The 17,584-nt window shown below is 37.8% G+C and overlaps 1 protein-coding gene across 1 annotated transcript in view; it reads left to right on the forward strand.

Annotated features, from left to right (window-relative positions):
* Sytl5 (synaptotagmin like 5) overlaps positions 1–17,584 on the forward strand; it is a 102,149-nt gene that overhangs the window by 18,797 nt on the left and 65,768 nt on the right. The window contains exons 3-5 of the mRNA XM_035449764.1: positions 8,642–8,757; positions 10,259–10,364; positions 13,791–13,925. Coding sequence (XP_035305655.1) covers positions 8,642–8,757; positions 10,259–10,364; positions 13,791–13,925 — 357 coding nt within the window. The remainder of the gene's footprint in view (positions 1–8,641; positions 8,758–10,258; positions 10,365–13,790; positions 13,926–17,584) is intronic.

Below are 17,584 nucleotides of genomic sequence, written 5' to 3' on the forward strand. Positions count from 1 at the left end.
GTCATAGCCCCTTTGGAAGTCATATTTCAGGTATCCTGGATATCAGATATTTACATTATGATTCATAGTAGTAGAAAATTAATTTTATGGTTGTGGTTCACCATAACATAAATAACTGTATTAAAGGGTCACAGCATTAGGAGGGTTGAGAACCACTGCCTTTGGTCAACAATCCAATTGAATGTAACCAAGTCTCAGTACTGGAAGCTTCATTTAGTGACAGGAAATGGCCAGCTGGGATTCCATCTCTATTTTAGTTTCTATTGCTGCAATGAAACACCATGACAAAAGTAAATTGGGTAATAAAGGGTTTATTAGGCTGAAATTTCCACATTGCAGTCCATCACTGAAGGAAGTCAGTGTAGGAACTCAAACAGGGCAGGAACTTGGAGGCAGGAACTGATGCAGAGGCCATGGAGGGGTGCTGCTTATGGCTTGCTCCCCATGACTTGCTCAGCCTGTTTTCTTATAGAACCCAGGACGACCAAGCCCAGGAATTACCCCACCCACAATGGGTTGGGCCCTCCCCCATCAATCATTAATTAAGAAAATGCCTTATAGGGTTGCCTACAGCTGGGTTTTATGGAGGTATTTTTTTTCAGTTGAAGTTCCCTCCTCTCAGATGACATCAGCTTGTGTCAAGGTCTGTAAAGAATTGTGTTGGAATTTTGGTGGGGATTATGTTAAATCATTAATTGATGTATGACAGGATGACCATATTTTCTATGTTGGTCCCACCAATTCAGGAGCATGGGAGAGCTTTCCATATTCTGATATTTTCTTCAATTTCTTTCTTCAAAGACTTGAAGTTTTTATCATACAAGTTTTCACTTGCTTAGTTAGAGTTACCCCCAAGATATTTTATATTTTTGAGGCTATTGTGCTAGGTGTTGTTACCTTGATTTCTTCCTCAGGCCATTTGTCATTTGTATATAGGAGGGCTGATGATATTTTTGCCATTTTTATTGAGCTATACATTTATCCCAACCCCCTCCCTCCTCCCCATTCCCCTTACACCTTCCCCCATGTTCCTCACGCTCCTAATTTACTCAGGAGATCTTGTCCTTTGCCCCTTCCTAGGCGGATCCATGTATGTCTCTCTTAGGGTCCTGTTTGTTATCTAGATTCTCTGGGGTTGTGGCCTATAAGCTGGTTGTCCTTTGTTTTATTTCTAATATCCACTCAAGAGTGAGTACATGCTATATTTGTCTTTCTGGGTCTCGGTTACCTCACTCAGGGTGGCTTTTTTCTATTTCTGTCCTTTGTTTGCAACTTTCAAGATGTCATTGCTTTTGAGCACCAAATAGTACTCCATTGTGTAAGTGTACCACATTTTCCTTATCCATTGTTCAGTTGAGGGGCATCTAGGTTGATTCCAGGTTCTGGCTACAACAAGTAATGCTACTATGAACATAGTTGAGCAAATGTCCTCTGGTGTTAGTGTGCATCCTTTGGGTATATGCCCAAAAGTGGTGTTGCTGGGTCTTGAGGTAGATTGACTCCCAATTTTCTGAGAAACTGCCATACTCATTTCCAAAGCAGCCGTACAAGTTTGCACTCCCACTGGCAATGGAGGAGTGCTCCCCTTTCTCCACATTCTCCCCAGCATAAACTATCATCAGAATATTTGATATTGGCCATTCTGATTGGTGTAAGATGGAACCTCAGAGTTGTTTTGATTTGCGTTTCCCTGACGACTAAGGATGTTGAGCATTTCCTTAAGTGTCTTTTGGCCATTTGAGATTCCTCTGTTGAGAGTTCTCATTTTAGATCTGTATTCCATTTTTCTATTGGATTATTTGGTCCTTTGATGTCTAGGTTCTTGAGTTCTTTGTATATTTTTGAGATCAGTCCTCTGTCAGATGTGGCATGGGTAAAGGTCTTTTCCCATCATGTAGGCTGTCATTTTGTCTTGTTGACCATGTCCTTTGTGTAGGGGAAGCTGTAGCCACGCCTTCTTAGGGGCTGGCTACAGGAGTACCTGAGGGCTTGTGAGGGCGTGGTCAGAGTGAGTAGGGGGACTGCGTTTCAGTTTCGGTTTCTCTTTGCTTCTTGCTGTACAGACTACCACCGGCTGGCTGGTTCGCTCTGTAAGTAAGGCTTTTCCCTATTAAATACCCTTATATTTCTACCTGACTCTGTATTGGTAATTTACTACTATACCTTTGCTTTACAGAAGCTTCTTAGTTTGAGGAAGTCCCATTTATTCATTGCTGTTTTCATTGTCTGTGCTGCTAGTGTTATATTTAGGAAGTGGTCTCCTGTGCCAATGTACTCAAGGCTACTTCCCACATTATTTTCTATGAGGTTCAGTGTGGTTAGTTTTATGTTGAGGTCTTTGTTTCATTCGGGTTTGAGTTTTGTGCATGTGTATGGATATGGTTATATTTGGACTTTTTCTACATGTCAGCATCCAGTTATGCAAGCACCATTTGTTGAAGATGCTTTCTTTTTCCATTTTATAATTTTAGCTTTTTGTCAAAAATTGGGTGTTCATAGGTGTGTGGATTGATATCAGGGTCTTTCATTCAATTCCATTGGTCCACCTGTCTGTTTTTATAGAGGACTATTGATGTTTGTTAGTTACTTTTGTATGCAGCAACTTTGAATGGTGTTTATCATCTGTAGGAGATCCCCAGTAGAATTTTTAGAGTCACATATATACAATCATATCATCTGTCAATAAAGATAATTTGACTTCTTCCTTTCCAATTTGTATCCCCATGATCTCCTTCAGTGGTCTTATTTCGCTAGCTAAGACTTCAAGTACTATTGAATAGGTATGGGGAGAGTGGGAAATATTGTCTTGTTTCTGATTTTGATGAATTTGCTTACACAAATCTTCCAGGATTAATGAGAAATTTTTCTGTAACTATTTCTCCAATTCTTATCCAATAAATCCTATTTCTGTTCATTCTCTTATCCCAGACCCTCATTTGTTCTGACAAAAGGACAGAAGGCCTAAGACTCAAAACCCCCTTTTCTGTTATATGGAGCCTATGGCTTCAATATAAGAAGACAAAATTTGACTTTAATGTGTCTATACTAGTTCTAATTACTAAATCACAAGATCTGTGGCCTTATGTTTTTGTAATCAATTCATTTGCTAAATAATATAGATGGTAAATAAGAATCTAATTCACTGTATCTTTCCTCTGAAAGGCAGGAGTCAGATTCTCTTTAGGGTATATTAACAAGAAATTAAGTCTTAATATGTTGAGTCTAATTTGGAGATTGTCATAGAAACTGCCTACCCAAAATGAAAGAATCCTTTCCTGTGCTTCTCACTTAGAACACATGTGCTACATATTTGATTTATTTATCATATTCCTTATTTATTTTCCTCTACTATAAGTTCCATTATCATGAAGACAGGAGATTTAAAAATAATCTGAGTTGTTCACTGATGATGTTCTCTCATGCCTAAAGGAATGCCCAAAGTAGGTACTCCACATGTATTTGTTAAATGAGTAATGGAAGAATAAGCGAGATAATGAAATGATAAATGGATGAATGAATGTCTTCTACTTAAAGCATATCAGGCTGGAATTAGAGAAAGAAAAATAGAACAAATATAATTTTATTCTATTGGGAACATGAAGTTGGGGTGAAAAACAGAGCATGACAAGTACATCTGCCCTTTAAACAAAGTAAATATCTACCCATCACAGGAAAATACAAGTTGTTATAAGAAGATACAAACATAAATACTAAGATGTTGAATAGGGTGCTTTTCTTAGGAAGTGTTAGTATATGAATAAAAAACTTCTCAATCAATTGTCTTCTTTTTATTAGTGAAACATTGACTTAATCAATTCAACAATCTATTTGACTAATAGATCTATTCATCCACACATCTGTCCATCCCTTATGTACATTTGTTGTTAGCCTATTAGTATAAAATGGGCTAAGATACAAGGAAAGGGAAACATGGAATGCCTTCATTGGCTTCATAGTCTAATGTAAAACATAAGATTATTATGTTATTTTTTGAACCCATTAAAGAAATTCTTTATTATTTTGGACAGTCTAAAGTGAAAATAGCTTTTGATGTATCATTCTTATACTTCTCCAATTTGTCTATAGTTAGGTTGTATAGTATGGAAGTTTATATGAGTATTTAATATATGAATGTCCATGTTTACTTTTTTAGCTGAAAACATATTAATACTTCTCTAATATTTAAGCTACTTGTTTGTGTGCTCTTTGGGATTAAAGCTTTCAACATTGGAAATATCCTGTTTGCTATTCATGGAGTGGTTTTCTACAAGGAAGCATAAATGATATTTTATTGGCAAAGAATACCCTTTGTTTGTTTTAAGAGAATATTACAGCCCTACTGGGCTGTCTCCATGTTTAATAGACCATTAAATTGAAATTCCCACCCTAACCTCTAAGAGATGAGATGAGTCAGGAAGTGACTCATTCTTTAATCAGTTGGAAGAACAACCTTTATTGGCATTTACCTTGGACAGGGTTTTCTTTCTGAAGCACTGAAATGTTTTTAGTAAGGACTTGGAGAGGGAGGCTGCTTCCTTTGTAGCTGATCCATTTTTGCTTTTGTTGTTCCTTTACTACATTTAATATGTTTTCTTTGCCTGTAAGTGGTTTGCAGTTCACTATCACATGCATGGGGATTTATTTGCATATTTTGCTGCTTGGAAAAGAAGGAACCTAGACTGACCACACTCTCTATGTGGAAAAAATGTGTTTTGCTTCTTTCTTCTTTCAACCCCTAATAGTAAAAATCCAATAAATGTATACTATGTGGTGAAAAAATTTATAAATAATAAGTTTAACTAGTTTCCTTGTGGTTAACAGATGGAAAATAATATCTTAGTGTATCTTACAAAGCATATCTTATTACATGTGACTCCAGTAGTTAATAATAGATAAACAAAAAAATGCTTTGGTTGCTATATTTTTAAAATGAGATTAACTATTTGCCCTGCAAATCCAAAGAGAATAGAAGTTCTTCGCATTTATGTAAATTTTCAAATAAAGGAAACTTACATAAGTTCCAGAAGTTTAATGTTACATAAAAACCAGAAACTAACACCCTCTGATAGTTAGCAATTGGTGTTCACAGATAATAAGTATGGTACCCTGTAATTTCAGTCAAAACACATTCTTCAGAGTTCAACTTAGAGGAAACAGTCTATTTCAAGCCTTGAGTTGTTTGAATACTACAGTGACATGGTAGACAGGTTGAAATCTTATAGCGAGTTCCACATTTATTTTTTAAGCCTCTCTCACCACTTCATTATTCTTGCTACTTGGCTCACAGGGGACACACATGTGGACGTGTACACACATTCATTCATTGAAAAGGCTAAGCATTGCCGACAATTGATTTCTTTTCGCTTCCATGCATCTTCACCCCTCATCAAAGCCTTGTAGCTGATGAACATGAGTTTTCTTCTGATGATAATGCCCAATGGAAAGAGTATGAGACATGGAGTATGAATGTTGTATCTTCCATCACACCTTTATATCTTTGAGGAAATTGTTTAACCCATGTGAGTTTCATAGTCTATAAGGTGAGGACTGTCATTGCTAGCTTACATTTCATAGCAAGGATTGTAGATAGCACATATAAAGTGCCTAGCCCATTACTTGGTACTTGGTAGGTATTCAGTATTAGTTTATTGTTCTTCTATTAACTTTCTGTCTACATCCAGAAACAGTGAAGGGGGCAAGGGTATTATCTCTGAAAAATGGCAAATTACTCAAGTTCATACTGGAAGTGAACAAATACAATTATAGCTATTGTTTTCACACAGATGGCAGGAGGTAGTGACTAACAGTTCTGTAGAAATAGTATTTGCATTAACTGTTGGCAGTTGTAGATGTATGGTAAAGATAGTATGGAGGTCTGATTCTTTTAGATGGTAGACTTCCACATGTGAAACTGTCACTGTAATATCCTCTGTACTCCCTTATAAGCACATACGCACATAAGAGACAAGACTTAGCATATACAGCATTGGATGATTTTCAAGCACTCAGCTATGTCACTATTGTTCTCATTTCACTCTGTGACTTCCAACTCTATGCTGTCTCTGTTGACTTCCACTTAATTTCCCTGGTTTCAACATCTCATGTGATTACTTTGAATACACATGAATGACCTAGGACTATCTGGGTATTTTAAAGTCACTTCATAAGTGGTTCAATTCTTGCTGTAGAATCGGGTTGTATTAGTACTTATATCAGTTTCTGATTGACAGTAATCTTAAAAGAACATCATTAGAAATTAACATTTCACAGATACTTGTATGTCTATCATAAATAATAATATATAAGCCTATAAATCTCTGGAGATATATCCAGGAATAATCAATTCCAATTTATTATTTTGATAGACTATATCTTCCTTAGATTTGATACATTTTGCAATTTCTACAGTTATGAATTAACCACTCAATAATCTGTGCTTTTCATTAGGTTATATAGCCCCCAGGAGTGAGTGTGAGGTATACATCATATGGTCATATTTTCACTGTATACCTCCTCTAATGTTGACAATTTGACATTTTTGTCAGTAGTAGATCTATGGTGAATGTATATCTTGCCTTTGTCTCTTACACTAAGAAGCCGGATTTCAAGTACTTTGAGAAATAAAGCTGATATTTTTTTCCTGGATGAATTTTATATTTGGGATCCAATTGCTGATTTTAAAGCACAACTGATAAATCTCAATAGGATGCTCTTGGGGCTAGAAATCTCTATTTTGGTCTTAGTTGCTTTTCTTCACCCACCATACCAGACTTACTAATTCTTGCAAAGTCTCATCCTCAAGATACCGTCCTTAATTTATATTTTATCGGTTCTTGTCTTCTCAACTAGTTCCTTAATTGGTTTACTAGTCTCTCATTTCTCTATATATTTCTCAGATATTATATAATCACGTGTGAATGTTAGTGTAAATTCCCTATGGCCTCGCGAATGACATTTTAGCTTCTTAGCATGACATTCAAAGGTTGTTATTATATAGCCCTGGTAAGTACAGGACTATTTTCCACTCTCAGCTCATGCTATTTCTTCATGTTTAATTAGAAATAGCTGGGCATTGGTGGTGCACGCCTTTAATCCCAGCACTCGGGAGGCAGAGTCAGGCGGATCTCTGTGAGTTCGAGGCCAGACTGGTCTCCAGAGCGAGTGCCAGGATAGGCTCCAAAGCTACATAGAGAAACCCTGTCTCAAAAAACCAAAAAAAGAGAGAGAAATAATTATAGACTGCCTAGTGACTTTTCTGGTTCTATGTCTTTGTTGAAAGCCTCCAACTGAGCTTTACAGTAGTGCAGCTGCTATAGTTTGAATTCCAGGACTCTTGATTCATTTTACAAATGTTTACAAACTTCAGTACCAAATATTACTACTAGATAACTGAGAGCCCAGATCCCTACCTTCATGTCACTGATAATAATGTAGTTTGTGGTGAAAGATACGAAAAGAAACTAAATTCTTAAAATGACGGAGGAGTAGTCACTCATTCAAGTGAAAATTATAACTTGAAGAAGTATAGATCAGTACCATTTATGTGCAATTTTTGCACAATGAAAATACCATAATATATTCCATCATTTTAGTAACAAATATATGTTAGTATATATGACAAAACAAAAGAAACTATTGCTTGAGAGCACAGTCTATTAAGTACCTATGGGGGAAGTAGTTGAGTTGCATAGAGATTGTCTCTCAGAGAGTTAACAGACAAGTAGACATGACTTATAATTCTAAGATAAAGTTTAAACTTCTATAATTCATAGAAAAAAGTGAAGGCCTAAAAGGAGATCACAGACATTCCTAGAGGGAAGATAGGAGGTGATTTCACATAGTCATCATAGGTAGAGCTCAAAAGATGGATAGGACCTGGTCTAGTTTCTTTTTTGTTGCTGTGATAAAACATTGACCAAAAGCAACTTGAAGAGCAAAGTGTTTATTTGGTTTACATATCGCAAACACAGTTCACAATTGAGGGAGGCAGTAACTTAAGTAGGAGCAGAAGCAGGAACCATGGAAAAAAATTTCTTACTGGCTTTCTCTCTATGGCTTGCCCAGCTTACTTTCTTATATAACTTAGGTCTTAGTTCCCAGAGGAAACACCACCCACAGTGGACTGGGCCCTGCCACATCAATCATCAGTCAAGAAAATGCCCAAGGCTAATCTGATAGAGGCAGTTCCTCAGCTGCAGTTGCCTCTTCCCAGGTGACAGTTTGCATTGAGTTGACATAACCCAAACAGTACATGGTTTTTCAAGGATTCTTGCCCATATTTAACATTCAGTTGATTACAAAATCCAGGAAGACATTATGAACAAGGTATTTTGAATCAGCTTCCTCCTTTGTTAGTTTTCCCTTGCTCAGGAATGTATCCTATCACTGTTCTCCTGGAGTATTGTGATAGTCTGTGTCTTGTTGTCTACTCTAGTCCAGCATTTATGTTCCATGAATGAATCTTCCTAAAACAGGTTTTAATTGATGCCATTATCTCATATGGAGCCTTTGATTGACCCTCATTTCTTCTATTGAAGCTCTTTTATCCACAGTCATGGTTTTTACCAAAATGGGTTTGCAAACTTACCTATGCAAAGCGAAATAATTTAACTTTAGTACCTTCCTTTTGCTCCATGAGCAGGCAGCTAAAGATTATAAGTGGAGAATGGTTTTTTGAAGAAAAGGCAAAGCGTTTCAAGCAAGTCAATGTTCTGGGCACTGATGTTGTTCGACAGTCCATCTTAAGAAGAAGTCCAGGTAACCAATGCAAGTTATTTGTCTCCAAGCCTTTGGTTGGGTGAAAGAACTTCTGCATGGTAATATAGAAGGTGAACACAGTTGCATTTTTTCTCAGTCCTGTAGGTCATTTCACAACTTGGTAGCTTGAAATCTAAACGTGAAAATTATACAAATGAAGTCAGCAGAAAACAAACATCATAGTCATTTTCCACACCTCTGACATGTGAAAGAAATTCAAAGGAGCCATTTTATCCTCATCACAGCTAGTTATTTTACTAGACACATTTCTTATGTTTACTAAACATTTAAGAAAGAAACCTAAAACAGGCGAATGAATGGTTTTGAAAGCAATGCTTGATTTTTTTTTTTTTTTACGAAGTTCACTTTCAGATTTTCTTTTAAATGGTATTTTTAAAATTTCATACTTGGTTCCTAGCCAAGCACTGGTATTGTACCCCAAAGTCCCACTCTCACAAATGGGAACATTGGGAAATGCCATGGAGCATTTTTGGTTGTCATAATGATTAGATTGAATCAATGGCATTTATTAGACAGGAACCAAGTATGATTAGCTAATGTGCTTAAAATATGCAGGAAAGTTTTAGTCAATGAAAGATTGTACTGGCCCCAAATACCAAGAACAACCAGCTTAACTGCTTGCCAGTGTAGTCAAACTACAATCTATTCCATTCAGTATTGAATAAAACTTTCTTGAGTGCAGATTTCCCATGCATTTTTATATAATAAAGATGGAATGTGTATCTTTTGGTCTGTGAAGCTTACAATTGATCCTATGTTGTTTTGGGGTGTAATACCCACAAAGAAGCTTCCTAAAGGTGAGTGACATCAGGTCTGATGTTAATGAGTCAGGTTGAATGAAAAGTATTCAGTCAGCTACAGCCTCTTCCTACACTAAACCTCAGTGCCTTCCAGTGTGTGTACTACATTTCCAAGCATGAATACATGTCTGTCATCCCAGGAAATCTGGCCTCTCATTTCCATGATGTCTGGCTGTGGAATATTGTGGCACACTTGGGTTCATTACTACTGGGAGACTGAGGCACAACAATTATGTACTTAAAAGCAGTCTGGGATACATAATGAGTTCCAGACCAGCCTTAGGAATATAGAGAGAACTGTCTCAAAACAAGACAAAACACCTATAAAAATAATGCCTATAATCTATGGATTTAGAGGTCTCCTGAACTCAGCATTTCACACCCTAAAGATATCTGTAGATGCATAATGAATTTGTCCCTTCATTATAATCTTCCTAGGAAAGCTTATCATGCCAGACCTTGACCTGATGAGTCTTAATTCTTAGTTATCTCTACAGTATTCAACAAATTAGAAATACCTATGTATACAAAATAACTTAGGATTGAACTGATTGTTGTAAGTTTTTTGTTTGTTTTTTTTTTTTTGGTCTTGTGGCAATCTAGGAAAATGACTACAGAAGAGAAATTTTTATCCTTTCTGTTTTTTGAAAGTAAATTTATTTTCTATTTTTTTCCACGAGGATCTGAAGACATACAAAGTCAAGAGCAAGCCCGCCAAGATGTAGACAAGTCGGATATGTCTTCTATCAGGCAGAAGGCCAGCCATGAAGGACCCAAGAGGAAGGGGTAAGCACAGCCCATCCCCTATAAAATAAATAATCTTTAGTGTTTCATGTTTGATGCAACTTCAGTGGCCCAGAGGTAACATTTTATTCCAGGGAAATGCAGGCTTAAGTACTTTCAACCTCAGATAAAAAAAAATCCCTGGCTGGAGCCAGTCAGTGGTAGCCCATGCTTTTAATCCTGGCACTCAGGGGGCAGAGACAGATGGATCTCTGTGAGTTCGAGGCCCATCTGGTCTACAGAGCGAGTTCCAGGAACGCCACGGCTGTTACACAGAGAAATCCTGTCTTGATAAACAAAACAAAACAAAATCCCTGGCTGACCTGAACATATGAGTTCTTAATTCATTTGCCTTATTTTTCTTGTGCCAAATGATTCCCATTACTTCGAGGCAGATCTCTGGTCAGAGTCAGTCTTGGCTATAAGCGACTGGTTAGAGTCTTTGTATTCAAATGCCAGTATCCCTCTTTTCCAACCTAACTGCTGACATATAAAACAACCACAATAAAAGCATAGTACTTGAACATTCTATTCCCTATTTAAAATGCAGGCTCCCTTAAGGGAACAAAGTCACATTTGACCACTTCTGCTTAGCGCGTTGAGTACTGTAATGAGAAATGGCAGATACATCAGGGAACACGATGCAAGAAGGCACTGGGAACTGGCAGCAAGATGCCACAAAAGAATCAGTGTTCCCCCTAAGACTGCATAGCAAGGGTTCTGAGATGTGCAAAGTCTCTCTGTGCTCCTTTCTAGGTAGCAATGCATTGTTCTCTCAGCAGAAACCAACAGGAAATGCTGACAATGGCTGAGATTGTAGCTAGTTCTAAAAGAAGTGTGTACTTTTCTCATTTTTTTCAGTGCTCTGAACTAGGAGTGGGAATGACATACACGTGTAATTTAACTCAGACTCTTTTGACTCCCTTGTTCATTAATTAGCAGGAGACAAATGAAAAAGTTGTTCTAGAATTTCTTAAACTTCTATCCTCTACATTTAATCCTCCCTATCCTATTGAACTTATTTATGGGTCAGGATTCTCACAGTGCCTTGGGCCTGTACATGTCTTGTTGTCCTGCACTCTGACCCTTTCCCCATATACACACAATGGTAAGCTGTTTTACTGAGGCCCCAGTGGCTTCTTTACTTCTGTGTTAAGGTATCTAGCACAGTGCCTAACCTTAAATCAATGGATTGATTGAATAAGAATCTAAGAGCCTACAGATGCTGAGAAGAGCTATAGTTTACAGACTTTAGTTCAGGTTATCACAGTTAGGTCACACAACTAAGGAAATCTGGAGCTGGAAAGCAATAACTGACAAACATGAGTCACACAGATCCTGACTCATTCAAACTACCATAGATCCGGGCTGAGCCCTGCTGGCACTCAAAACTGGCAGCTGCGGTTCTATATTTAAGGGCTGTAGCATCCATTTAGAGAGGAAAGCTTAACACCTAAAAAGTTACTAAGTTTTAAAGGCTTGTTTGAAAAATATAAAATGGTAATACAAGCTATCAAGGTCAGAAATACAAGAGATGGCATAGACAATCAATGCTACATACTATATTTACTAGCTTCTTTGGGGGCGTGCACATGAGTCACAAAGGCACACATCAGATTACAAGTGAGGTTTGATAAAAAGCTTGACAGGTGGATAGGGTTTAGGCTATCAAAAAGAAGGAGGGTCGATTCTGCCCGTCAAAGGCTAGCACTGCATTAAGCATCATTCTCACACCAAATGTAATTTTCCAGAATAATAAACGTTCTGACATTTTGACAGTGACATTTTGCTAGGCTCCTTTGAAACAGAGATAACTTAGAAGATTCTATTAAGATCATGCCAGTACCTTTGGAATCCATTTGTTCACTTAGACCATTGTTGAACATAAAATAAATGAAATGATCGCCCAACTACCATCTTCCTAAAGAATACAGCTGAGAGTTTTTTGTTATCATTTTTTGTGTTTTTATTTATTCTTTGAAAATGTCACATGTGTATACAATGTATTTCGAGCTTATCACCCATACTCCTTACCAGCAACTCTCCCTTGGACTCACAAAACATCTCTTTCCATACTTCATGTGCTCTTCCAAAATTATTATTATTAATAGAGACAAAAGTTCAATTTTATTCAAGTGTATTTAGAAACAGCCATGTTTGGTGCACTCAAGTCTGGTCCAGGACTTGAACTCCATTTCCTCAAAAGCTATTTTCACTTTATTTCCAAGTATCTACTATATATGTAGATATTTGGAAATCAGATTTTGCCCAGCATGAGACCTTTCTTTGTATATACTTCATTAACATAGGAGTGGTGCCACAGAAGATATAAAGGCAGATTCCATCAAAGACTACACACACACACACACACACACACACACACACACACACACACACACACACACACGAGAGCAAGACACAGAGAGAACACAAAGTAAGTAAATGGGGAAGGAAGAATGGATTGGTGACAAGTTGGAGGGGGTGAATGTAATCAAGGCACATTGTATGAAACTGTCCAAGAAGCAATAAATGATTTAAAAGATATGTCATTCCCAGTGGTGCTCAATGATACAGGGCATGCTTAGTAAGAATGTAGCATATTCTTGTATTCCCCAGAATAGTTTTGAGCTCCAGAAACGAGAAAAGGTAGTCACTGCTCTAACGGTGCTGTGCTCTACATTGCCACCTTTGTTTTTCCCAGAGCCTCCTTTCCTTTCTGTGAAAGTCATGTGCAATTCCCTATTCTCAGCATGCTTGCCAAGAGTTCTACCCCAGAATGTGCTCCTCCCGCTCAGCTGCCACTTTTGAGTTTCCAAACTAGGAAGTCTTTTGCTTAGCAGGGGCAGAGACTTGGCTTAGCAACAAGTAGTATGCTTGCTGGAGAACTAGAGGCACTGGTACCCAACTACCCAGAACCCCTCAGCCATGGTCTTTTATTGAACAATCATTTATTGTTGAAAGTAATATAAATTATTAATGTTTTATTCACTTTTGGTGTTGGAGATCAAACCCTGGTCTTTGTCCCTACTAAACATGCTCTGTATCACAGAATTACACTGGATATATATATATTATATATATATAATATATATATTATATATATAACAATTTCCAATATATTGTGTACAGGCACTTTGCCTTCATGAATGTCTATTCACTATATGTTTGCCTGATGCCCACTGTTGCCAGAAAGTGTCACTATAAATGGAGTTATATACACTGTTGTGAGCACCATGTGGGTGCTGAGAGTTGAACTTAGGTCCTCCGGAAAAAGTCAGTAATCTTAAGTGCCAGATTGTTTCTCCAGCCCCTCTTTTGCAAAGATCCCTGCAAATAGAAGATTCTCTGATGGTGGTTGACAGATGCATTAGTTTGCAGGTATGATAAGAGTTTTATATCTCACTTTTGAATTTGCATGTTTATTTTCAGATTTCTTCTGAGCAAGTTCAGATCAGTAACCAGAGGAGAAATCAGAACTCCAAAGCCTGAAAGTGGGAGGAGCTATAGCTTGGATTTAGATAGTCAAAATCTTCAGAATTTCAAGTCAGCTCCTGGTTCAGACAGGTAAGCAACATACAAATCTAGCAATGGATAGCCTGGGGATCAGGTTGATAACTTTCTGCACACATAGGGAGTCTGTATCTGTAAAGGGTTGGCACACAAAGAATGCTTGCCGTATAATATACAGGACAAGAAGATGCTTTTCAGTTATTACAGAAAAACTTTCCTCTTGATTTAAAGCTATTGGAAACGTGTGTCACATGAAGGAATGCAGCCTTGTGTTTGGGGAGTTAGGGCTGTAAGTTCAAGTAGAGATGTACATGGTAGATAATTATTTCATTGATTTCTTCGTTTTTTTTCTCTTTCAACTTCTAAAACAAAAACCTCTAAGTGTCATATCCATTCCTTGCAGCTTTCAAAAAATATTAATAATTCCATCATGCATGTTACACTAGAGATTTTTTTGTAATTACATCTATTTCTTATTCCACTGCCTCTAGCTGAGTTCCAGATGGGTCAATTGAGAATCTCTTGTTCATGGTGTCATCACTTGTCAGGAGAAGCAAAGAGGAAAAGAGCAGATAGCCAAAAGCATAGTCACTTCTAATCAGATTTGATTTTCTATCATATTTTGGCCTAAGTCAGGCCTCATTTTCATTACTATCAATGCCAAAGTAAGAAAAAATTATCTATTCTCATGGTACACTGATTTGTCCACATGCTAATTCCATTTTGTTTTGGATTTCTCAGGCTACAGCAACATCCTACTAGTATTTCTATTCTTCTCTCTTTAGGTTCTACAAGCAGAATTTCATTTTTTCTTATAACACCTCACCTTTTTTTCTCATTGTGGTGCTGAGTATGCAACCCAGGACCTTACATGTTGTTATCTAGTATATGGACCAGAACTTTTCCAGAGAGGGGACATTTTCCTATTATTGGTGCTTTTTATTAATGATAGCTATTCATATTGGTTTCAATATTTTCTCTATCATTCCTCTACACATCGCTTTTTGTAAGACTGTAGAGGAAAAATATAAAAGTTATTATCCACTTTCAGAGGACCAGTGTTGTATATGTATTTCCTGTATGATTAAAGAATTCCTATGTGAGTAAAACATAAGCAAAGCATCTTTGCCCTTGAAATAGTTTTGCCCCATTTCCCTTCCTTTTAAAATAGATTTATTTTGCATCATGATGGCATTTTACCCACCCACCTCTTCTCCTAGTAGCCCCTACCTGCTATCTGCAACCCCAACCCACTCCTCCTCCATTTCTATTCAGACCAACCTACACACAACTGTCAGACATAAGCAGATGGCCTAGGTCAGTCCCATGCAGGTTCTCTGGTTGCTGGTTCAGTCTCAGTGATTCCCTATGAGCCCAGGTTAGTTGTTTCTGTTGGTTTTCTTGTAATGTCCTTCACCCCTCTGGCTCCTACAATCTTTTCTCCTCCTCTTTTACAGGATTCCCAAGCCCTGCCTTGTATTTGGCTGTGGGACCCTGCATCTGTGTCCATCAGTTGCTGGATGCAGCCTCTCTCAAGACAATTGGGTTAGGCACCAATCTATGAATATCGTTAGGCATGTTTACACTGACATTTTCCCCCTCCAGTCATATTTGGTTCTATTCTAGGTTTCTGGGTCATCCAGCCTGTAGGTTCTGGTGTTCCAAGCAGTGTCAGGGGTTGTCTTACTCTCCTAGCATAGTTTTTAGTCTAGATAAGTCATTGGCTAGCTACTCCGTCAATCTCTAGGCCACCTTACTGCAGCACATTCCATAGGCAGAACAGACTATAGGTTGAAGGTTATTTGGCTGAGTTGGTTTCCCACTCCCTCCACTTGAAGTCTTGCCTGGTCACAGGAGATGGCCAGTTCAGCCTACATATCCATTATTGCTAGGAGTCTTATTGGCTGGGGTTATCCTTGTAGATTACTGGGAGGTACACCTGCACCAGGTTTTTACCTGATCTTGAAATGCCCACCCCCTTTTCCAGTAGTCTCTTTCAGTAGTTTCCCCCACCATCTGCCCCCTAAACTGATCTCTCATATTCCCTGTAGTTCTTTTTCTATTTGGGGACCCAAATAGACCCACCCAGCTCCCAAAAAATTACATGGATACTTATTCTTACTTATGAATGCCCAGCCTTAATTTGGCTTGGGCTTTTCTAACTTAAATTATCCCATTTCTCTTTATGTTTTTCCTCTGGGCTGTTTGCCTTTCTTTGTTCTATAAATCCTTCCTTCTTACTCTATGGATGGCCTCCAGTGTTCTCCTCTCCTCCTTTACTCTCTCCCTTTTTTCTTGAGCCTAGATTTCTCCTCCTATTTATTCTCTCTGCCTGGCTTCCCCGCTTATCTCTTTCTTCTGACTACTTATTGGCCATTCATCTCTTTGTTAGCCCAATCAGGTATTATAGACAGGCAAAGTAACACAGCTTCACAGAGTTAAACAAATGCAACATAAAAGAATGCAACACATCTTTCCATCATTAAACAAATATTCTACAGCATAAACGAATGTAATACATCTTAAACTAATATTCCACAACAGTTCCCATTCCCAGCCTCCCCCAGTCCACCCATGAAATCTCTTCTACTTCCCCTTCCCAGGGACATCTGAGCATTCTCCCTTGAGCCCTTCTTGTTACTTAGCCTTTCTGGATTTGTGGATTGTTTCACTTCCCTTCTATGCTGCCTCTACTACATGTTTTTCTTCAAAACCCCAATCACTCATAGTATTACCTGTTAACTTAGTTCTCAGGTTGTTAAATCAGGAGGACTGTTACAAGTTTCCAAACAGCCTAGACTGCATAATGAGTAACAGGACAGCTGTGGCTACATGGTGAGACTGTATCTCAAAAATTAAAAAAGAAGTAAAATGTCAGCTTTGGTCTTCATTTTTGCTTTCATGGCTCTGAGCAGATATGAAAGTCATTCAAAATGATAGTGTACTTAAATTAGTGTTGGTCTATTTTTGTTAGCATCTTTGGGACTCTGTGGTTCAGTGAGTTTGTTTTTTACTAATAGATTTAATCTTTATTATTATGTCCATGGGCATTGTGCTGCATATGTCTGTGTACTAAATGCATGCCAGGTACCCATAGAAGAGGATATTGGATTTCCTGGGACTTGAGTTACAGGTGAATATGAACTGCCATGTGGTCCTCTGGAAGAGCAGTCTGTGCTCTTAACCCGTGGGCCATCTCTACAGCATCATCATATTGTTTTACACTTCAGGCTAACATTAAGAAGTACACTATATAGGGAAAGGAAAGACTGGTTTCCTTGTTTAAAGAAAACAAAGGATACCAGGCCTATAGAGCAAAATGAGATCATGCTATTTTGAATTATTTGCCTTATACTAACTCATCAAGAATAAAAGTCTTCCTCCCCATGATCAAGGTGTTTATAGTGCTATTCAAGAATCACTCTGCCTGGGTTTGTTTCTTTTGTCTTCTCTGTTGCTAGACATGAATAATTATAAAGCAGTAATGCCATATTGGCATGTTGCATTAAATACTCATGTTTTGACACAAGCTTTTCTTGAAATTATAAACTGAGACACAGTCTGTAAATAGACTTTTAAAATATTTGTATTTGTTCTTTGGAAATTTCACACATGCATACAACGTATTTTGATCATATTCATTCACCACTTCCTCCTCTAGCCTCTTCCAGACACCTCCTTCATGTTTCCAAAGAAGACTATCTTCTAAGCTG

This window comes from Cricetulus griseus, chromosome X (assembly GCF_003668045.3).
Source record: "Cricetulus griseus strain 17A/GY chromosome X, alternate assembly CriGri-PICRH-1.0, whole genome shotgun sequence".
NCBI classification, from domain to species: domain Eukaryota; kingdom Metazoa; phylum Chordata; class Mammalia; order Rodentia; family Cricetidae; genus Cricetulus; species Cricetulus griseus.